Raw genomic sequence first — 22,425 nt, 5'->3', positions numbered from 1 at the left:
GGGTCCACATGCCAACCTGTGCATATAGTACAGTATAGTGTTAGTCACTCAGTCATGTCTGACTCTGACACCCCATGGACTGTAACCCATCAGGCTCCTCTGTCCATGGAATTTCCAGGCAAGAACACTGGAGTGGGTAGCCATTCTCTTCTCCAGGGGATCTTCCGCACCCAGGTTTCGAACCTGAGTCTCCTACATTGCAGGCAGATTCGTTACCATCTGAGCCACCGGGGAAGCCCAAGCCATGTACATGGTGATACCAAAAGCTCAGCTTCTCTGTATACTGGTGCCAGATCAAACCTCACAGACAAAGATTGGGGTGAAGTAGAAAAGGAGAGCTTACTGCTTTGCCAGGCAAAGGGGGATACAGCAGGCTCATGCTCTCAAAACCATGTCCTCCCTGGGGAAGATACTGAGAAGTTTTCTAGTAAAAGAAGATGTGATCAGCCCGTGAACATTTTCCTGATGCGTTGGCGGTGTCAGGTACAAATCACCATATTCAACCTTCAGGTCCAACTGGTCTGGGGTCAGCATGTTTGAGGGTAGCATACCATAACTTTTCCCACCCGGAGGGGGTTTCACTACCTGCAAAATCCTTCAATGATATTGTTGTATGTATCTCGTGATCGGGAATCAGGACGTTGCCCCAAGGCTGCTCTTGATTTAATTTTCCCTGGTTTTACAATCATTCCCTTCCCTAATGAACACCTGCCCATTGGAATTCAGGGCAGATCATGGAGGATGAATGAAGGCTGCTTCCTGCAATATCAGAGAAATGGATGGTGGGTGGGAGCTTCCCTGGTGGCTCAGTGGTAAAGAATCCACCTGCCAATGTGGGAGACATGGGTTCACGTCTTCATCCGGGCAGATCCCACAGGCCTCAGAGCAACTAAGTCTGTGTGCCACAACTGCTGAGCCCTCACTCTAGACCCTGGGATCTAGAGGAACAAGAGAAGCCACCGCAGTGAGAAGCCCCCACTTGCTGCAACTAGAGAAAAAGTGCATGCATCCACAAAGATCCAGCACAGACAGAAATCAATAAATAAAATTATATTAAAAATACATTTGAAAAAACCCTTAAAAGAAAAAAAAGAAATGAAGGACACAAAGGCCTTGAGACAAGGAGCCCACAGGGCCCTGCACGGTATCACATGCTCCCGTGTCTAAGGGTGTGGGTGATGTTGCTTACACACCACCCCCTGTCACATTTCCAAACTCCTCCAGTCCAGGGCCCAAAGGCTGAGTCCCAGTGGGGCAGAGCAGGGGTCTGCCTCCTCATGGGAAACTGGATCCCAGGACGTGCAGAGCAGCAGGGAGCAGGGCGGCCCCTTTGTCCCCCCAGATAATCCCCTCCCTGCCTGGCTCCCTTTCTCCCAGGAACCGGAGAGTAAGATCAGATTTGGGGGGCTGAGGGGACTAGGGTGTCACCACAATGCCGCCTTCCCTAGTTGTCCCCTGCCTCAGGGGCTTCTGCACCTCCCCCCACAACCCCCAAGGGATGACTTTCCCTCCCTCATGGGTGGCCCGAGGGCTCAGACCCAAGTATAAAGCCACCTAACGGGAAAGAGGACAGGTGTCGCAGACCCACGGAGAGACTGCAGAGGAAGGATCCAGGAGAGACCATGACTTCTCATCTGATGGGTGAGTGAGGGAGACAGGGCGCGAGGGTCCTGAGACCAGGAGGGAGGGGTACCGCCTGGGCCCTCTGGCCCATCTGACCCAGGGACCTGGCTGCTCTTGCATCTGCTGGGAACCTCCAAAGCCTTACACACAGAGGACTTCATTCATCATTCATTCATTCCAGACTTACTTCTGGAGTGCCTACTGGATCCTAGGTAGCAGTCTAAGTGGGCTTCCCAGGTGCTGCTAGTGATAAAGAACCTGCCTGCAATGCAGGAAACTGAAGAGACCTGGGTTTGATCTGCGAGTTGGAAAGATTCCCTGGTGGAGGGCATGGCAACCCACTCCAGTATTCTTGCCTGGAGAGTCTCATGAACAGAGGCTCCTGGTGGGCTACAGTCCACAGGGTAGCAGAGAGCTGGACACAACTGAGGTGACTAGGCACACACGCACAGTAGTCTAAGTACTGGGGCTATTGTTGCTGTTTAGTTGCGAAGTCGTGTCCAACTCTTTTGTGACCCCATGGACTGGAGACCTCCAGGGCCCTCTGTCCGTGGTATTTCCCAGACAAGAATACTGGAGTGGATTGCCATTTCCTTCTCCAGGTGAACTGCCCCATTCAGGGATCAAACCCACGTCTCCCATATTGGCAGGCGGATTCTTTACCACTGAGCTTTCAGGGAAACCCAAGCATTGGGGACACGGCAGTACAGAAACAGACACAAAATGAGATTTCTTTCTGAAGACAGACAGTACATGTAATCATAAGTAAATTATCATACCAATGTGTCTTCCCAGTTAGCGCTAGTGGTGAAGAATCTGCCTGACAATGTAGAAGACATGAGACATGGGTTCGATCCCTGGGTCAGGAAGAACCGCTGGAAAAGGAAATGGCAACCCACTCCAATATTCTTGCCTGGAAAATTCCATGGACAGAGGAGCCTGGCAGGCTACAGTCCATGGGGTCGCAAAGTGTTGGACACGAGGGAGCACCCACACAGATGTGATAGAATTTGAACATGGTGATCCAAGTTTGTTGAAAACATGAATGAACAGAGCTTCACTTCAGGCCTTCCCTTAAGTTCTGAACTTCTGGGAGGTCAGGAATACAGACAGGGAAGCTAAAGAAGACATCCTGGTCAGCCTCTCATCTCCATCACTGCTGGTGACCTTAAGTTTTTTGTTTTTGTTTTTAATTTTGCTACACCAGGTCTTAGTTGGTGCAGGTGGTATCTCGTTCCCTGACCAGGGATTGAACCTGAGCGCCCTGCATTGGCAGTGCAGTCTTAGGCTTTGGACCACCAGGGACATCCCCCAGAGGGGCCTTTGAGTTGAGCCCTGAAGTTTCAGAAGGAGAAGCCTTCGGTGGGTTTGCAAGGTGGTCCTGGCAGGGCCCAGCAAGGGCAAAGTCTGAGTAGGGGATGCTGAGGAAAAGAGGGACCAGGCCTTAAGCCCACAGTGAGGACTTTACTAGTCACTATGTTAGGTGGGATCCATGGGAAGGTTTGGACAAAGGAGGAATCTAGCTTGACTTGAGGAGCTTCCAGGTGGCAGAGGGAGACAGAGGTGGAGGCAGAGACAGCAGCGGGGAGACAAATAGCTTCTAAATACATCTTTTATTTATTTATGGCTGTGCTGGGTCTTCGTTGCTGTGCCCAAGCTTTCTCTAGTTGCAGTGAGTTGGGGATACACTCGAGTTAAGATGCGTGGACTTCTCGATGCAGTGGTTTCTCTTGTTGCAGGCTCTAGGCACACAGGCTTCAGTAGTTGTGGCTCCCGGCCTCTAGGGCACAGGCACATAGTTGTGCGAGGGATTAAGGGTTGCTCCATGGTGTGTGGGATGTTCCCAAACCAAGGAACAAACATGTGTCTCCTGCGTTGGCAGGTGGATTCTTTACCACTGACCCAGCAGGGAAATCCACAGGTTTGAAAACTTTGTATTGAAAATAGCAGATAGGGACAGAGAAACATGCACAAATCCTAAGTATCTAGCTCAATGAGCTTTCACAGAGTCTATGTATACTTGTCACAAGTGCTCGGATCCAGAAACACAGACCTACGGAGTTCCCTGGTGGTCTGGTGGTTAGGATTCTGGGCTTTCACTGCCCAGGTTCAGTCCGTGGTTAGGGACCTGAGATCCTGAAAGTGTCACGGTGTGACCAAACACAAACACAAAAACCCACAGACCTCGTGGCCACCTCTTAAGGACAGAGCCAACAGGATTTAGTGTGGGTTGAACATAGCAAGAAGGAGACAATGAGGCATCCAAGAGGACCCCGTGAATTTGACCTGAGCACCTGGAAGCATGGACATGCACTTTTCTGAGATGGGGAAGACCAGGGAAGGAGGGGGACAGGGCAACTAGAGCTGAGCAGTGGATATTGTGACTTGAGATGCTTATTAACGTCCAAGGGAAAATGTCAAATGGGAAGTTGAATACATGTGTCTGGAGGTCAGGGGAATGTTTTCTTTCCTTTTAATATTTATTTATATAAAATTGCATTTAAAAAGAATAAAATAAATAAAAAATAAAGAAAAAAATTAAAATTTATCTTATTTGATTAGCTGGTTCTTAGTTGTTGCGGCATGCAAATTCTCAGTTGTGGCATGTGGGATTAGTTCCCTGACCAGGGATTGAACCCGGGGCCTCCTGCGTTGGGAGCTGAGGTCATTAGCCACTGGACCATCAGAGAAGTCCCAGGGGAATATTCTGGGCTAGAAATAACCTGCTTACAGGGTGAGCCTGCCCTGAGTTGCACACACAAGGCCGTTGTAACCACAAGGGTTGTATCCATGTGAGGGGCTGCTATGATGAATGAGTGAACCAGCAGGTGAGGTCAGGGACCTGGTGTTGACCTCTGATTTCTTCCTGCCAGCCCCCTTCTGCCTGCTGACCCTGCTGCTGCCACCTCTCAGTTTGGGAGCCCCCACGTCCACAGCTGAGTCTATCACCCAAGCCTATAACCTGGCGCTCGACATGCAGATGCAGACTTCAGCCCTGCTGCAGACTTACGTGAGTGACAGGGCATGAGCAGGGGGTGAGGGGAGGAGGCTGTCCCCCTCCTGGCCCAGCCCTGGGGAAGGGAGGCAGAACAAGGCTGGAAGAAGCCTCCTCCGTGGGTCCTGGGGTATAGAGGCTCTGCCAGCTAGAGACACGCCCACAGGAATGAGGTCACTGATGGCTGGGTGACCTTGGGCAGGTCATTCCTTCTCCCCTGTCTTAGCTTCCTCATCTGCCAAATGGAATGGTGATCGTGCCTTGGCTGACCTCTCAAGACTGTTAGAAGATTGGAAGGAAGCACCTAGAGGGAAGTTTTTTCCAGGCTCATGAGTCTTTCCATAGTCACCTCCTGCCCTATGCTTTCCTGAGCCTATGCCAGGCTGGGAGATTTAGCCTCATGATCCTACTGGCTCCTCAGATAGCTCTAACAGGTAGAATTATGACCTGTTTTTACCGATAAGAGTACTGAGGGGGCTTTCTTAGATTAAAATTTTTTTTTAATTTTTATAATTTTATTTATTTTTGGCTGTGCTGGATCTTTGTAATTTAGTTTGGGTTCTTCTCTAGTTTCGGGGAAGAAAATGGCAACCTAATCCAATACTCTTGCCTGGAAAATCCCATGGATGGAGGAGCAATTATGCTATAGACCATGGGGTGGCAAAGAGTCGGACCAGACTGAGCGACTTCACTTCACTCACTTCACACTCTATCACTGGAGAAGGAAATGACAATGCACTGCAGTATTCTTGCCTGGAGAATCCCATGGACAGAGGAGCCTGGCGGGCCATGGTCCATGGGGTCACAGAGAGTCAGACACGACTGGTGACTGAGCACTGAGCACCTCTCTGGTTGTGGCGAGTATCGGCTACTCTCGAGTTGCGGTGTGCAGGCTCCTCACTGCGGCGGCTTCCCTCGTTGCTGAGCACAGGCTCTAGGGCTCGCAAGGCTTCAGGAGTTCTGGCGCGTGGGCTCAGTAGTTGCAACTCTCTGGCTCTAGAGTACAGGCTCAGGAGCTGTGGCCCACGGGCTTAGCTGATTTAGGACATGTGGGATCTTCCTGGATCAGGAACCTGTGTCTCCTGCATTGGCAGGAGGATTCTTATCCACCGAGCCACCAGGGAAGCCCTCTTTTTGATTTTCTGATGTGGACCATGTTTAAATGTCCTTATTGACTTTGTCACAATACCGCTTCTGTTTTACCCGTTGGGTTTCTTGGCTGCGAGGCATGTGAGATCTTAGCTCTTCAACCAGGGATTGAACCCACACCCCCTGCAATGGAGGGCAGAGTCTTAACCACTGGACCATGAGGGAAAGGCCAGGAAACTGAGCTTTAGAGGGGCAATAATTTACCTGAGGTCACAAAACTGTCTGTAAGTTCAAAGCAGCAGCCTGCTGGCTGGGTCTGACCCACAGATGCTTTGTCTAGGCCATGAGATGCTTGTTCAAATTTTGTACATGAAAACCTGTCAGAAACAGGCACAGGGGTGCTGTTGGCCTCCAGTCACTGTGGCCCACTCCCACCCCATCTGCTTCTTCTCCAGGTGATGTGATCTACCTGGCCCCTGGAGGCCCTGGAATTTGTGACTCTTCCACTGAACTATATTCTAGGTCCACGCGAAGTTACCTAGCCTAGTTTCATTTTTCTTTTTTAAAGTCTAGTCTCTCTCTTGTGGGCTATGCTGGGTCCCTGTCGCTGTGCTCAGGGTTTCTGTAATTGTAGGGAGCGCAGGCTCCTCTTCCTTGCGGTGCTTGGGCTTCTCATTGCGGTGGCTTCTCTTGTCACGAAGCCTGGGCTCTAGGAGGGCTCAGGAGTTGTGGTCCCCAGGCTCAGGAGCCCCATAGCATGGTGAATCTCTCTGGGGCAGGGATTGAACCCATGTCCCCTGCTTTGGCAGGCAGATTCTTAACCACTGAACTACAAGGGAAGTCCCTTCCTCTAATTTCTAGTCACATATCTGCCACCATCCTCTGGGTAGCTTTGAGGACCCTGAGTTTCTCCATTTGTAAATGGGGATGTAGGACTAGGTGATCTATCAGTTACAGAATTGATCAGTGTGGACTAAAATCCTGTGAGTCTAGGTTTGTGGAGGTGAGAAATTTAATGGAGAAGGCATTAACTAAATAATACTATACTTCAATTCAGTATTAATAACTGCATATCAATGATTATTTAAAAGTGAACAAATATTAACCACTGAAGAATGTGAGTAAAAAGGAAATAATACGGCTTTAACCACATTGTCACTAATATATTTAGCTTGCAGATACTGTAATAAGTAACATAATCATAGTGTTCATGATATTTATATAAATGTCATTAGTGAATGATATTAACGCCCTAATTGTAAGCCAAGTGCTAAGTGCTTTATGTCTATTACATCTTATCATCTTCACCATTACAGTGCCATGTGGGAATTACTGAAGCTGTGATTCAAAGTTGCACAACTTGTATGTGGAGGAGGCTGAGTTGAAGCCTAACAGTTCTGGGGCTCTGTGCTAGCACATTTCATCAACTCCCTGAGAGGCAGGGAATGCTGACTCCCCCTAGAAGGAGGCCAGTCTCATGGAAGGCAGATGTGAATTCAGGGGCACCCTAGGGCAGCGTTTGGGTCCCCTCACTCTCATCTGCCTCTGTCTCTCGTGCAGCTCGAGCACCAAGGCCGTCCGTTTAGTGGTCCCGGCTTCTCAATCCCCGAACTCTCACTCAGAACCCTGCCTTCAACCGACATGCCCTTGGAGAAATGGAATGGCCTGGAAGAAAGAGTACGTCTGAGCCTCACCCAGCAGGCCTTTTGGTCCTTCAGCCAGCACCTCCTGCTTGCGGTGCGTGACCAGAATGACATAAGCCCTTTGAATGACAATTCCATCGTGGTGGATCAGCTTTGGGAAGCAAGACTCAAGGCCAAAGGCCTAGCAATCAAGTTGGTTAGCATCATGACTGCCCTGGGCCTGCACACACCCCCAGCAAACCCCCTCGGTACTGTCCCCTATGGGGACTCGGCCTTCCATAAGAAGTGTCGAGGGTATGTAATAATCCGGGACTACAGCTTTTGGACAGACCGAGCTGTGACTTTCTTGGGTGAGCTCAAGGCCAAATACTCTGAATAGAGGAGATGGGAATTCCTGTTAGAGGCTGCAACCCTTTCCCCTTCACAGCTGATTCTTCCCTTTTTTTTTTCCTCACAAGGGGTTCTTTTCTGCCTTGCCCTTGGCTAGAAAGGAGACACATGTTGTCTAGCAGACAGGGCTTGTGTACCACACATTTGGAACATTTTCTGGGAACAAGGCCTCTAGTCCTTATGCCTGGACCTTCCTGCCTAAGTCCTGTGGCCTCCCCTCCAGATCTGGGTGGGACTCCATGGACAGCATCTCATGAATTCCCATTCCAGCAGTACTGGTTGCTCACTTCCTGGGTGGAAAGAAATACCTCTTTGAAGACGCTTCACTTACAGCCCATGGGGTTGCAAAGAGTCGGACGTGACTGAGTGACTAACACTTTTCACTTTCACTTCCCACTCTACAGGGGAGTATAGTTGGTCCCCGTCCTGTCATTTAAGGGAGGTCCAGGGACTGCCTTCTTGTGTCTATCTACCTCATTTCCTGTATGAAAATATGGACTTTCTGAGCAACGAGGCCTCTCTTTTCCCTGGAGTTCATTTACTCCTCGAGACTACCTCTCTGACTGTGGCCACTGCTCCAACTTCCCATCTTAAGGTGTTTCATTTCCTAGTCAATGGATGTGTGAGTTTGAAAAGCTCAGGACTCGAGTCACATCTGTTTCTTGCTCAGGACACATCCACTTTGGGATGACAGATAGCATCCGTGGCCCAGGGCTCTCCTGAACCTCCTCTTTATAGTGTGACTTTTGCGGATGGCTGGGGGGACCAGGTCATACCCCAAGGATCTTATTCTCCTTAAATGTGTCTCCCCATTTTCAACGACTATATATTCTGGAAAATTCAAGGTTCTTTTTAAACATTTTATTTACAAAAAATTAATTTATTCTCGTAAATAAAACTCTTCAAAGGGGTGAGATTTTTCTTCTTTTTTTTTGTCTCCAAAAACCTGACTTGAGGAGAAGGGAAGGTGTAGGATTAGGGCAGAGGGAGGGGAAGGGGTGGAGGGCATCAAAGGGAGAGGGGGGAGGGCCACTAGGGCTGGGTTGGGGACAGGGAGAGCAGCAGGTGGAGTGACCCTGGAGGAAGGTGGCTGAAATTTGTCTGGAGGAGCCCTTCCACCACAGGGTCAACAGGCATGTTCCTGGCCAGGAAACGACAGAGAGAAGGACAGAGGCAAACAGAGTGACAGGTGTCCCTTCCTTGAGATGAGATGGACATATACACAGGCTCCCAGGGGGCCCAGAGGAAACAAGAGACCGGAAGACTAAGACCCTCAGAGAGGCAACCCAAGTGATGGAGAAAACTCCAGGGAAGCAAAGACATGACAGATAAGGGAAGTCGTAGAGGGAGACAAGAAGGACCCAGAGAGAAAAAGAGATGGAGAAGCGTAGAAAGAAAACAGAGAGACGGACACAGTCGGAGGACACAGAGACGCTGACAGAGGTGGCGAGAGATGGAGACGGCCAGGGAGGGGACCACGAGCTGGACCGCGCGCCCAGCGCTCAGGCCGGGCCCCCGGGCGCCAGCTGGCCCAGGTCGACCTCAGTGCGGCTCACCCACTCGAGGTAGAGGCCGCACACACGGAACCCCAGCACCTTGGCCGGGAAGACGCCCGCGGAGTCAGTGGCGGCGGCGGCCGCGTGTTCGGGCCCGGGCCCGCGGCTCTCGGCCCCCAGCGCGCCCAGCAGGGCCTCCACCGCGGCGCCCAGAGCTCGGACCTGGCGCGCCGCGTCCTCCAAGCGCCGCAGCAGGCGCAGTGCGCGCGGGTTCAGCTCGGCCTGGAGGCGGCGCACCGCGTCCAGTAGCGGCGGCAGCGCAGCCAGCGCCGCCGCGTCCAGCCGCAGGCGCTCGTGCACTGGCAGGTCCGCGTGGCCCGGAGCAGGGTCGCTCAGATCGGCCACCGGCAGCCGCGGTGGCGAGAAGCCGGGCAGCCCGAAGGGGTCTCCCTGGTGCTGCACCTGCGGAGACGAGGCAGTCAGGGCAGCTCCTCGGCTGGGAACTCAGCCCTCCACCCCTCTCCTGGGGCCTCAGTGTCCCCAGTCTCACAAGTGATGGCTGTGTTCGAGAGAATACAAAACAACAAAACCACAAAACCACTGTGGACTTTACACAAGAGCCTTTGTTTTCTCATCTCCTCCATAGAGATGATAAACGTATCCACTTCTTAAGGTAGTTATATGCGTGCTAAGAAGCTTAAGGCAGGTCCTGACTCATTAGAAGGGCACAAAAAAAGGTTACCTCTTTTATTAATGCTATCTTACAGACCCAGGTTCAAATCCTGTTCTCCACCTCTCACTAGCTGTGCAGTTAGGTGCAAAACCCTTTCCTTCTCTGAGCCTCAATAGTCTCTTCTATAAGATGAGGGACAGTTCTCTGTCCTTCCTTGCTACCAGGGACCTCTTGAGAATCACAGAAGATAGCACAGGGGCCGAGGCCATTCCACTCCCTTCCCCATCTTCCCCCACCTCTCCACCTGCTTAATACACAGCCAGGGGCTCCATGAGTAACTGTCATAAGAACGAACAAATGAAAAGATAAAGGTGATCTGTAATTTGTAAAGATACTATAACAATACCATTTATCCTTTGCTAATATGTTGCATCTGGTTCAGGCACTGTCTCTCCTGCTTTAAACACACTATTCCTAATCTTCCCAATAATGGATGTATTGACAATGGTGATGATTTCATAAATGAGGATACTCAGGCTGACCTGTCCCAGGTCACAGATCTAGGAAGGGGCAGAAGCTGGAAGTTGAACCAAGGCTGGTAGGACTACAAACCTAGTTTTATTATCCTACTATTGCTGTCATAATTAGTAAGTTATTATTTCTAATGTTATCATCACTGCCCAAGGTCACCATTTGGCAAGCTTGTAGTCTATCTGATTCGAAACTACAGGCTCCCTCCACTACACCAGAGTAATCTGGGGAACCACCTTGTTTCATTGGTCAGAGTTCTCCGGTCAACCAGAGGTGTTGGCAAACCCCCCTCCTCTGTAAAAGTGCCCTCTTGGGATGGCATTCCCCTGCCCTAGATTGAAATGGCCCATCTCCATAACACACATAGAAGAGTTCATAGTTCCTCTTATTCAACTGCCTCCTTTGACACCTGGGGAGATCCAGGCTCACAGAGGTGAGATGACAAGATCATACAGAGCCTAGAACCTAGGTTTTCTGACTCCGAGGCCAAACTTCCCTTCACTCTCTCAGGTTGCCTCTGTCTTAAAGCACCAAGGAGGGACCCTCTATGGAGGGGCATTTGAGGCACAGAGAAAGTCCTCCTCCAATTTCCTGGATGATGACCAATGGCCAGTTACTGACCCCTCTTGGGAGCCCCAGTTTCTGCAGTTGTGAAGAGAGGTTGAGAAAATGAGTGGTCAAGGACCCCTTAATCTATACTTCCCCATTCCCCAGGCTTCTGGTACCCGTACCCCCAACCCCACTCACATATTCCTGGAGAAGCTGCTCAGCATATTTGGTGAGGAGGCGGGCAAGGCTGTGTGTCTGTTGGATCTTGGCCTCCAAGTGGGTAAGGGGTGAGGCTGAGGAGTCAGCCTGGGGGTCCTCTGGTGGGAAAAGCAGGGGAGGAATGAGAGCACCCCAACCCCTTGCTTCTTGACCACTTCTTCCAGGCTCGCTCTTCCTGAACCCAGAGGCTCCACTCTGAATTCTCCAATTTTTAAGCCAGGCAGGCTCTGTCCCATTCCAACTGAGGGAGAATAGGGCACCAGACATTTGCCAAATGGTTGATCCACCTGAAATGCATTCCCTGTCCCCATACCAGTGTTGAAATCCTATTAAAGCCAAATTCAAACACGGCTTCGTCAGTGTAGCCTCCAGATACACTTTTAAATTAACTTCTTCTTTCTACTAAGGGCCATTAGTTCATACTTTCAAGGTGATTCTTTTAACGGCTCCTTTATCTAGGAGAATCTGCCTCAGCCTGGGAGCACTTTGAGGGCAGGGCTCACATGTCTCTGCAACTCAGTGATTGTTGGTGGAATTCAGCATCATCAAAGAACAGAACTTCAAACTGAAACGAGCCTTTAAGCCCATTTTACAGATTAGGAGACTGACGTCCCATTCCTTCCCAGACGGCCCTCCCAAGCCCGTGGGCGGGGCACTGGGCCCCATCAGTGAATCAGTAATCCGCCTTAACCATCACAAGTTAGAGGTTGGCGCTCCGGGAGGAAGACTACATTTCCCGAGATGCCTAGCGCGCATGCCCAGGGCATACTGGGGAATGTAGTCCTGGCCCGGCAACTTCCGCCCCGCCCCCCGCCAGAGTTTGCCCCGCGGGTCCCTATCCTTAACAGCCTCAACTTTCGCTTCTTGATGTCACTCACCGACCCCTGTGGCCCAAAGACTTCCTCCCCTAACTTTACCCCTCTCTCTGGCTCCCAGTTCTGATTCTTTTCCGATACTCAGGATCCCGGCGTCCTGCTCCAGCCACGACCCCAGTCCTCCCCCAGGATGTACTCGAACTGATGATCTATCTCCTGAGCCCAAGTCTCTGAAGGCACAGCCTCAAGCCTCCTCTAAATTCTGGCCCTTGGCCCTTCCCACAGCTCACCCACAACTCACCCGCTCGTTACCTGACACCGCAGCCCTGTTCTCCCCCGCTCAGGCCGCTCCCTTCCCCGACTTAGGGGTGGCGGTGACCCGGACCCCAGCTTCCAGCCCTTCTGACCCCTGCTCCCCGCGGGCGCTCGGCATCCGACCCTTCAGCCCCTTACCCAGACTGCCCTCCCTCCGGCTCATGCTGGCCCCTGGCTGATCCTGGTTGCCTCCACGCCCCCCTTACGAGGGGGGGAGAAGGGGGAAAAGGGTAGGGGCGTGGCCCGGGCGTAGCCAATCAGGGCTCAGACCCCAACAATCTACCCCCTTCCACACACACCCCACCCCACCCCCGCCGTCCCAGGCCGGATTCCTTGGCCCTTAGCTCACCTCTCTGCTCACTCGGCCTAGTCGCGAAGGGGACCTGAGGAGGGCAGCAGGTTGTCTGAAGGGTGGACTCGGGACCTCAGGCTTGGGGTGCCCGAGCCTTGGAGGCAGCCCTGAGGTCCGATGGGAGGAGAAGGCTCAGGCTCCGATCTGCGGCCCGGCCCGCTTTTCGGAGAAAGCTTGTCGGAGGGGGGAGGGGAGGGAGAGGGCAGGAGAGGGCGCAGCTGGCAGGCCAGGAATGTGCTGGCCCTTCCTCTTGTCTGGGGGAGGGGAGAGCCGGGTGCTTGAGAGGCCAAGACAGGGGCCCTCAGGCTTAGACCACACCTGCCAGGACATACACTCCTGGCCTGTTTCAGATGCCTTCTGCCCTTGCTTTCACAGTCACACCTACTAGGGGACCACTCGTCGCACCTGACCAGACCCAGTAAGAGAACTTCTGACACACCCGCATTTCCTGAAGGGTTCTCAAACAGAAACAAGCTGAAAAAGACAGGTAGAGGGAGTCATACCCAAAGGTCAGCCCACTAACCTGATGCAGAAAAATGCTGTAGGGTCTTTATACATTTACTTATCCCCACACGTGGTTCCCAAGAACCCACTCTGTCCTGGGCTCTGGCACCCAGAGATGATGATCCATTCTTGGTCTCTGGGCCCCTAAGGAGCTCACAATCTAATGGGGTGACAATAGACAACAGCATGCAGGGTTTGTGAATGAAGAAATTGGGAAGGAGACCTGTGAGTGTGGGAGTATATTGCCATGAGGAGAGTATTGCCAGAATAAAGGAAGAAAGGGATGAACTGGCAGAGGGCATAGCAGGTGAGGCCATCACACTTATTAACAGAGACTGTTATTGGGTATTTACTGTGTGCAAGGCATTGCTCTAAGAGTTATACACATATTAACTCATTCCCATGTTGTAGTTGAGAAAATAGAGATGTGACTTGTCCAAGGTCACTGGACAAGCAGAGGTAGAATTTTACCCCAGCAGTTTGGCTCCAGAAATGTTGACACGACCACCTTACTATACCTTAATCCCTCTGAACACAGTCACTGGAAAACACACAGGCACAGTAGCCACACCCTTGAAATACACACACACATAGCTACACAACTTTAGCATGTCTGCTGATAAACACAGCTTCAAACAAAATCAACTAAGACATACTCATTTTAAGTAAACTTTTCATTCAAGTAGGGAAAAGTGCACACCATCATAAGGGTACAGCTCAACGAATTTTCCAAGAGTAAACATGCCCTGGGAATCAGCACCAGATTAAGAAACAGAGCATGACCCGTTCCCACAACCCCCCTCTTAGCCCCTCCCAGTCCCATGGGTGACCGACCTCCTGATTTCTCACACCCTTAATTGATGTTGTTGGTTCTGAAATTTATGTAAATGAAATCATACAGTGCGTGCTTCTGTATCCTACTCCTCTCATGAGATTTGTCCCCGTTGTTGGGGGTAGCAGAACCTCAGTCTTCTTGCTGGGTCCTCCATGGTGTAAACAGGCTACAATTCACTTTCCACTCCCCTGTCGATGGTTTGCTTCCAGTCTGAGGCTATTACAGAGATATGAGCATTCCAGTACAGGTCCCTTGGTGCTCATACCCACGCATTTCTGTTGGCTGTTAACGACCTAGGAGTGGAACTGTTGGATCATAGTTTCTCTGAAAAACCGCCAGCTTTTCGAAGTAGTATCTCTACCACTCCCCCCAAAAATATGAGGGATCTAGTTGCTCTACTTCCTCACCTCCACTTGGTAGGTTTAGTCGTTTTCATTTTAGCCGTTCTGGTAGGTGAAGAATCAGTTATATGAAGCGTCAGGCACGTAATTGGCACTCGGTTAATAGACTGTTGAGTGAATGGATGAAAGGGTAATAGAACAGTGTAGAACCTGATAGTCTCATACACACACACACACACACACACACACACACAGAGTGTAGAACCTGATAGTCACACACACACATACACAGACACAGACACAGACACAGACACACACACACACACACACACACACACACACACACACACACACACACACAGCGTCCCGGGGACGTCCCCACGCTCAGCTGTCTCACACGGGACATTGACCCTCTCGCGCCCCCTGGCGCCCACGTGGTTTGAACGCACGGCCGCAGCCCCGCCGCGCGCGTCCAGTCGCCCAGCTGCCCCCAACCTGCCTCTCGGCGGCGGGCAGGGGGCGCTGCGCGTCCGGGTGCCCCGAGGGGGCGGGCCCGGTTGGGGCGGGGCCGGCCGACTTCCAGGCCTGGGCTCTGGCCGCCCGCGCCGCCCGGCTGCTCCGGGGACGGGCCGGGGCGGGGCGCGGCGGCAGGAAGCGGGGCGGGGACTCGCGGAGGCGTTGGGGGAGCGAGGGAGGGCGCGACCAACTCCCGGAGGGACGACGGGCCGAGAGAGCGGCGCCCCGGCCTGGCGCCGAGCCTGAGCCCGCCGGACGGGAGGCGGCCCAGCCGCGGGCTCGGCCTGGGCCCCAGCCCCGCCAGCATGGCCGGCCGGACCGTGCGGGCCGAGACCCGGAGCCGGGCCAAGGATGACATCAAGAAGGTGATGGCGACCATCGAGAAGGTCCGGAGATGGTGAGCGCTGCCCCGGGGCCAGGGACGGGACCCAGTGGGCCACTCTTCCCCCAGATAAATCTACCCCCGCTTCGCCAGCTGTGGCCCCCAGCTGTTAGGTGTGCCGCCCAGCTGCGCGCCGGAGCTGCGGGGCTCTATCTTCCTTCTGGCTACACCCTGGGGTCTACAAAGCGTGTTCTCCAGTCTTGCCCTCCCGAAGCTGGAGCCCCCGTTTATGCCCCGCCCCCTGAAGCTTTGACACTCCTCCCGCGAGTGTGCCCGAGGATCTTCATTGCTAAGGTCCCCAGCCGGCCTCAGAGTCCGAGCTCTCCATGTGTTACCCCAGGGGTCTGCAGAGCCGCGACCCCAAGTCACACTCTCTCTAGAAGCACCCTCCTCCCCCCATCTATCTGTGCCCTCGGGTCTGCAGGGTTTCTCCCTCTAACTGTGTCCTCTTAGCAAAAGTGCCCCTTCCATCAGGGGATACCCCCACACCTCGGGGTATCCCCAGATGTGTCCCGCTCCCGGGGTGGCCCTCCCCTCAGGCCTCTCTGACCCAATACCCCCACTGTCCCACAGGGAGAAGCGCTGGGTGACTGTGGGCGACACTTCCCTTCGTATCTTCAAGTGGGTGCCAGTGGTGGACCCCCAGGAGGAGGTGAGCACGTTCCCCCCCTCCCCCCACCACCCTGTCCCAGGCCCTTCTGTGGAACCTCAGGCAAGCCCCTCCCCACCCTGGCCTCCACCTCCAGTCTCCACTCAGAGCTCAAATGCAGGAGCACAGACAGATGTTAACAATTAATAGCAACTCCGCCTCTTCCCCTCCCCCCGACCAGACCTCGGTCCCCCGCCGCCCCCACCTCCCGGGTTCAAGACCTAACCCAGCGGTGCACAACCTGTCACCTCATGCAGGGCCTTCCGCTTCTCTCTGCCTCAGTTTCTTTATTTGCACAGTGGGGGCTTGGCAAGTGCTAACCGGAAAGCTGCCTCTGACCCTTAGCCCTCTAACCCCCAGGAGCGCCGGAGGGCAGGTGGAGGGGCAGAGAGATCCCGAGGCCGGGAGCGGAGGGGCAGGGGCGCCAGTCCCCGAGGGGGCGGCCCTCTCATCCTGCTGGATCTCAATGGTAGGTAGGGATGCTGGGATGTGGGGGGCTGTGGGCATTAAGGGAGGAGACTGGGGCCTCAGGCCTAACCCTTTCAGCTTTTTTCCCCCACAGATGAGAACAGTAACCAGAGTTTCCATTCGGAAGGCTCCCTGCAGAAGGGCACGGAGCCCAGCCCTGGGGGCACCCCCCAGCCCAGCCGCCCTGTGTCACCTGCTGGACCACCGGAAGGGGTCCCAGAGGATGCTCAGCCCCCACAGCTGGGCCAGGAGAGAGGTAGGACCAGGTGCCTCCCAGGAGCCCACTCTTCTGAGCCTTCTCGCCTCCAAAGTGGAAGCCACCAGCTTGCCCCTCTGCCAGCCCTTCCTCCTAAGTTGCCTCCCTGAGTTCTGTGGAAAGTCACCGCCCTTCCTCTAGGGACTGTCTCTCTCCTTCTCTGGCTTCTTAGCTTCTGTGGATCGTTTATCACTGTCTGAGATCTTCATGTAGATTTAGCTTTGTACTAGTTAAATAGCTTTCTTTCCCACCTCATGTCAGCTTCCTGACTGTTGGGCCCATGTTGACCTTGTTCACTGGTATTATCCTCAGAACACCATGGAACACATAGTAGGTGCCCAATAAGTATTTGCTGGGCCTTCCCCGGTGGCTCAGTCCATCAGGTCTCAAAGAGTCAGACATGACTGGGTGGCTGAACAACAACAGCCATGGTAGCTCAGCTGGTGAAGAATCCGCCTCCAATGCAGGAGACCCTGGTTTGATTCCTGGGTCGGGAAGAACCCCTGGAGAAGGAAATGACAACCCACTCCAGTATCCTTGCCAGGGTAATCTCCTGGACAGACTGCTGGGCTACAGTCCATGGAATCCCAAAGAGTTGGACACGACTGAACATGCATGCACGATAAAATAATTGTGATAATCATAAGAGTGATTAATAATAAGTTTTAATATAACTGCTAATATTTACTGAACTCTCACTGTATGCTAGGCACCTTTCTAAGCTCTTTCCATGTTTTATCTCATTTAATCCTCACTACAACTCAATGAGGGTTATGATCTCTATTTATAGATGAGAAACCAAAACTCAGAGAGGTTAAGTAAGTTACCTAAGCACACACAGCCAGTGAGCTAGGATCTTGGGCATGAGCCCTCCTCTGTGTCTTCTCCTAGAGTCAGTCCCCTGTCTGGTCAGATTCACTTCCCTCGTGCGTTTGCCTTCCCCTGCCTCCCCGGCTCTGTCATCTCTCCCACCCACGCCTAGCTCCAGCCTCCGGGATCTCCCCTCCTCTAGTTGTACCCCCACTGAGCACAAGTTTGACAAGGTTCTTTTCCTGCTGCAAAACCTTCAGTGACTCCCTATGACCTTTGACTCCTCAACCTGGCACTCTGGGCCCTTCATGAACTGTCCCCTGCTGACCTCATTGTTCCCATCCAAGAACACCCTGATTTGGGCCTATATTCCATGTCTAGATCATAGCACACACTTTTGTACCTTTACTAACATAAAGACAATAATTCGCATTTATCGAGCACTATGTGCCAGGCCCTGTGCTAATGGCTTTTCCTGTCTCATTTAATCCTTACAACAGTCTCGTGTGGTAATTACTATGCATGTGGTGTAGTCACTCAGTTGTGTCTCTTTGTGACCCTTTAGACTTTAAGCCCACCAGGCTCCTCTGTCCATGGAGATTCTCCAGGCAAGAATACTGGAATGGGTTGCCATGTCCTCGTCCAGGGGATCTTCCCCACCCAGAAATTGAACTGGCATCTCCTGTGCCTCCTGCTTTACAAGCAGATTCTTTACCCACTAAGCCATCAGGGAACCCAGTCATTACTACAATTATCTCCGTTATACAGACAGGAAAACAGGCTTAGAGAAATAAAGTTACTTGCCCAAGGTCAGAATTTGAACCCAGGCAGTCCAACCCCGGGCTTCCCAGGTGGCTCAGTGGTAAAGAACCCACCTGCCAATGCAGGAGACATAAAGAGACGCGGGTTTGATCCCTGAGTCAGGAAGATCCCCTGAATGGGGGCATGGCAGTCCACTCCAGTATTCTTGCCTGGAGAATCCCGTGGACAGAGGAACCTGGCGGGCTACAGTCCATTGAGTTGTACTAAGTCAGACACGAGTGAAGTGGCTTAGCACCCACACACACGCACGGAGTCCAGCACCCAGATCTGTGCTTGCCAAGCTTCTGTTGCCTCTACCTGAAATGTACTCCAGCTCCCCACTTGTCTACCTGATCAAATCTATTCACTTGTCAAGATCCCACCTACATGTCCTTCCTGTGTTTTCTTTCTGGGTTGCAGCTAGGGATCTGGCTCCCCACGGAGTGCTCCCAGAGCCCACAGGCTTATGTGACTCGTGGGTTTCCCTCCTGGTCTCTGCAGCGGCTCAGGGAATGTCTGTTAATTTCATGTTTCAGATCCTGGGGGCATACCTGCGGGCAGCACGGATGAACCCCCCATGTTGACCAAGGAGGAGCCTGTTCCAGAATTGTTGGAGGCTGAGGTGAGAGTGGCCACCTGGACTCCCAGGTCTTGGAAGGAATGGGGAGCTGTGGGGTTGCTAAAAGCTTGAGGGCTGCACTCTTGAGGTCAAGGTGGGAAATGTAGGCCTTGGATACAGCTAAAGGTTTCTAGGCTGGGTTCTTGGGACTGAAAAGAAAAGGGTGTTTTAGAAACAAAATCCTGCAGGCTGGATGGGGGCTGACTTAAGACCATTAAAAACCTGAAAAGATCGTGGTGCACCTTCAAGTTTTTTTTTGAATCCTAAGTATGTAATTTAGCTTTAAAAAGTCTCCCACAAACTTCTGACGTTTCCTACAAGGACTACCGTGTGATACGTTTTCCAGAATTATCAACCTCTTTCCCCCAGTGTTGTTGTTTCCGGCGCCTTACTTAGTCTGCTTCCCAGGTGGCGCTAGTGGTAAGGAACCCGCCTGCCAATGCAGGAGACATAAGAGACGTGGGTTCGATCCCTGAGTCGGGAAGATCCCCTGGAGGAGGGCATGGCAACCCACTCCAGTATTCTGGCCTGGAGAAACCCATGGACAGAGGAGCCTGGTGGGCTATAGTCCATAGGGTCGCACAGAGTCGGACACAACTGAAGCGACTTAGCATACACACACTTTGCGTCCTGGGGCCCTGGCCCTGGGCTGGACTCCCAAGTCCGGGAAGGGAGTGGAGTGGAGGCTTTGGAGAAGGCAGGGCTAGGAGCCTGCACTCCTGGGTTGGGGTGGAGCTCACGCCTGTCCACCCTTCCTCTCCAGGCCCCTGAAGCTTACCCCGTCTTTGAGCCCGTGCCATCTGTCCCCGAGGCAGCCCAGGGTGATCCCGAGGACTCGGAGGGCGCCCCCCCACTCAAGCGCATCTACCCAAATGCCCCTGACCCCTGAGAAGCCGGCCTGCCTGTCCTGTCGCCCCTGGGGCCCCTTTGGCTTTTTACAAATAAAGACCCTTTTGTAATTTTGTGTCATGTCGTTTCCCCGTCAGGGCTGGGGAGGGTCTTTGGAGACAGTTTTGTCTCATGCTCCAATTCTCAGAGGGGGTCACTGAGGCTCTAGGAAGATCTACCTATAGCTACACCCTGAGTCAGACATGGAAGGGGGTTCAAGGCAGGACCCTGCCTCCCCCACCCTCTCTCCACTCTCTCTTGTCCCCCTTACCTTTGACCCTGCCTTTGGCTGTCCCGCTCTTGGGAATCCCCAGGACCCCTTTTCTTCCTGCTCAGCCCTGCCCAGGCCCAGCGATTACCAAAGCTCTGGGCTGCTAGGCCTGTGATTCCCGTTCACACACAGGAACATAGAGGCCCAGCGAGATTTTGGGGCGTGCGATGACCCAACCTGTTCCCTGCCCCCAGGAAGCTACAGTCTGGTGCCTCCCTGCCTCTGGTCAGCCATTCCTCTAGTGGAATCTTGTCCTCATCGCAATTGCTACCTCTTCCAGGAAGCCTTCCCTGACTGCAGGCTTAGTGAGTTTCTCCCACCGTTTGGGCCCCCACACCACCACCCTATGTGTTTCTCTCCCTTTGTCCCAGTATTGATCAGGGTGTTGGGGGACGGTGGGTTTGTGCATCTGTCTCATCCACTAGGCTGTGGGCCGCTGAGAGCAGAACTTGGTCCCAGCCATGCCTAGCAGCACACTCAGCATAGAAGAGTCACAGTAACTATTTGGTGAATGAATGAGTGAGCTGAGGCTCTCCAGGAAGGCTTCTCTGAGGAGGTGGCCCGTGAGCTGCACTCAGCCACGAACCTCAGCATGGTAGATCTGGAGTCAGAAGTCCTGGCTCTGTTACTCACTAGCCCTATGACTCGATGCTGGGCTCCTTTCCTTCTCTGAGCCGTAGTTTGTTCATCTGAGCATTGGGGACAATAGCTAGGCCTCATCTGCTGCAGTGGTTTGTGGGAACCTTCAAATAACGTTAAGAAACCTTCACTCTATGCCTGGTAGAGAGTCAGAGTCAGGTGTGTTAACTCTATTTTTAACAAAGGAAGAGACTGAGGTTCAGAGAAGACCATATTGAAACTTTAAAGAACTTTTTAAAAAATTTAGGGGTATTTCTGATAGCAGCTGCAGTAGTAAATATATTTGAGACGGGCTGGCCAGGGGAGCCAGATGTGCAGTGATGTGGTATATTCATTTTTTGTCGTCGCCTAACAAATTATCACAATCTTAGTGGCTTAAAACAACACAGATTTATTACCTTAGCATTCTGGAGGACAGATTTCCAAGATTACTCTCAGTGGATTAAAATAAAAGTGTCAGCAGGGGCTCGTTCCTTCCAGGGCCTATAGGGGAGGATGTGTGTGCTTGCCTTTTCCAGCTTCTGCAGTCCACCTGCAAGTCTTGTGGCCCCTGCCTCCATCTTCAAATCCATCAGCAAGAGTAGCATCCTCCAAACTCCCTTTCTCTCTCTGCTTCCATTGTCATCTTTTCTTTTCTGACTCTCCTGCCTCCCTCTATTAAAGACTCTGGTGATTGCTTTGAACCTACGGGATAATCTAGGATAATCTTACCATCTCAAGATTCTTAATTTAATCACATCAGCAGAATCTTATTTGCCCTGTAAAGTAACGTCATCACAGGTTCCAGAGGTAGGGCATGGATATCTTTGGAGGGCCATGATTCAGCCCAGCACATGTGGTAATAATCTCAACTGTTTTGGGGGTGTGTGGGTCATCTCATGTATCACCCCAGGGGATAACGAGAGTGCTCTGTAAAGTGCTTTGTATGGATTAGTACAGTATTAAGGCCCAGAATTCAGACTCTGGGTTTGAATCTCAGCATTTCCATTCATTCTCTCTGTGACCTTGAGCAAGCGACTTAACTTCTCTGTGCCTCAGTTATTTTATCTGTACAATGGAGAGAATAGTAATATCAGCCTGGTGAGATGATTGTGAGGATTAAATGAAGGGATACATGGAGAGAGAGAGTTCTCGGCTTGGTCCATAGCAAGTGCTCAATAAATGGTTTTTGTTTTCCCTATTACCCCATTTTATAGGTGAGGATGTTCAGCAGTAGGGGTAGAGGGCAGAGACTCACTTGCCAGTGAGACTGGGAAAGAAGTTATTTCCAAGTAGCCTTGAAAAGCTGAAGTTTGAGTCTCCCCCATTCTTACCCCTCTCCTGGCCCAAGGCCTCAGGCTCTGGGCATCTGTCCCTCGGCCCAAGCCTGCCTGTACCCTTTCTGTAGTCTACTCTGTAATTTTAAAGGCCACCTCTTCCATAGCCACACCCCTGACCATCACCTTGCCATGCCCTCCCTGCCCCCTCCCCACGTCCACACTCTCTTTTTGGAAATTCTTCACCCTTGGCACTTGGGCCCTAGCCTCCAGTGCCCCACCATTCTTTTCCTCTATGTCATTCTCTCCTTTTCCTAACCCCTAAAATATCCCTTATGAACATTTTCTGACCTAGCTCTTTTCTTCATGAAAACTCTCCTTGCGAGGTTCCACCTACTCCTGGAATTAAGGTTCCCAAGTCTTTGTCTTCAAGTTGTGCCCCCACCTCCAGACTCAGGGCCACATGCCCTCAAGGCATCTCCCCTGGAACGCCCCACAGG

General features: G+C 52.3%; 3 protein-coding genes across 6 annotated transcripts in view; 2 read left to right on the top strand and 1 right to left on the bottom strand.

The window, feature by feature from the left end:
- The first annotated feature begins 1,622 nt into the window (after positions 1 to 1,622).
- LOC133063227 (cardiotrophin-2-like) lies at positions 1,623 to 7,729 on the top strand. The gene is made up of 3 exons (XM_061152349.1): positions 1,623 to 1,641; positions 4,497 to 4,633; positions 7,268 to 7,729. Exons 1-3 carry the CDS (start codon positions 1,623 to 1,625, stop codon positions 7,727 to 7,729), a joined length of 618 nt encoding a protein of 205 aa, XP_061008332.1.
- An 878-nt stretch (positions 7,730 to 8,607) lies between these two features.
- CTF1 (cardiotrophin 1) lies at positions 8,608 to 12,527 on the bottom strand. 3 transcript variants are annotated; one of them, XM_061154013.1, is made up of 3 exons: positions 12,477 to 12,527; positions 11,188 to 11,306; positions 8,608 to 9,698 (listed from the first exon to the last, which is right to left on the bottom strand). In XM_061154013.1, the coding sequence occupies exons 1-3, from the start codon at positions 12,499 to 12,501 to the stop codon at positions 9,243 to 9,245; spliced, it is 600 nt and encodes a 199-aa protein (XP_061009996.1). In that variant the 5' UTR covers positions 12,502 to 12,527; the 3' UTR covers positions 8,608 to 9,242. The 3 variants fall into 3 exon arrangements, with proteins under 3 accessions (XP_061009996.1, XP_061009994.1, XP_061009995.1); XM_061154011.1 differs by having other exon boundaries at positions 11,188 to 11,534; positions 12,477 to 12,507; XM_061154012.1 differs by lacking the exon at positions 12,477 to 12,527 and adding an exon at positions 12,336 to 12,470 and having other exon boundaries at positions 11,188 to 11,534.
- A 2,521-nt stretch (positions 12,528 to 15,048) lies between these two features.
- Positions 15,049 to 22,425, top strand: part of BCL7C (BAF chromatin remodeling complex subunit BCL7C) — a 41,248-nt gene continuing 33,871 nt past the window's right edge. Inside the window, exons 1-6 of one of the 2 annotated variants that reach the window (XM_061153255.1) lie at positions 15,061 to 15,283; positions 15,842 to 15,920; positions 16,278 to 16,386; positions 16,480 to 16,641; positions 18,789 to 18,874; positions 19,635 to 19,830. In XM_061153255.1, coding sequence (XP_061009238.1) covers positions 15,192 to 15,283; positions 15,842 to 15,920; positions 16,278 to 16,386; positions 16,480 to 16,641; positions 18,789 to 18,874; positions 19,635 to 19,760 — 654 coding nt within the window. In that variant the 5' untranslated portion in view covers positions 15,061 to 15,191 and the 3' untranslated portion in view covers positions 19,761 to 19,830. Of the gene's footprint in view, positions 15,284 to 15,841; positions 15,921 to 16,277; positions 16,387 to 16,479; positions 16,642 to 18,788; positions 18,875 to 19,634; positions 19,831 to 22,425 lie in introns of those variants that run through there. The other variant, XM_061153256.1, reaches the window with a different exon arrangement.

The sequence above is a fragment of the Dama dama genome, chromosome 10 (genome assembly GCF_033118175.1).
Source record: "Dama dama isolate Ldn47 chromosome 10, ASM3311817v1, whole genome shotgun sequence".
In the NCBI taxonomy this organism is placed as follows: Eukaryota; Metazoa; Chordata; class Mammalia; order Artiodactyla; family Cervidae; genus Dama; species Dama dama.
The sequence above is the reverse complement of the archived record's forward strand: the minus strand, read 5'-3'. Positions and strand labels throughout refer to the sequence as shown.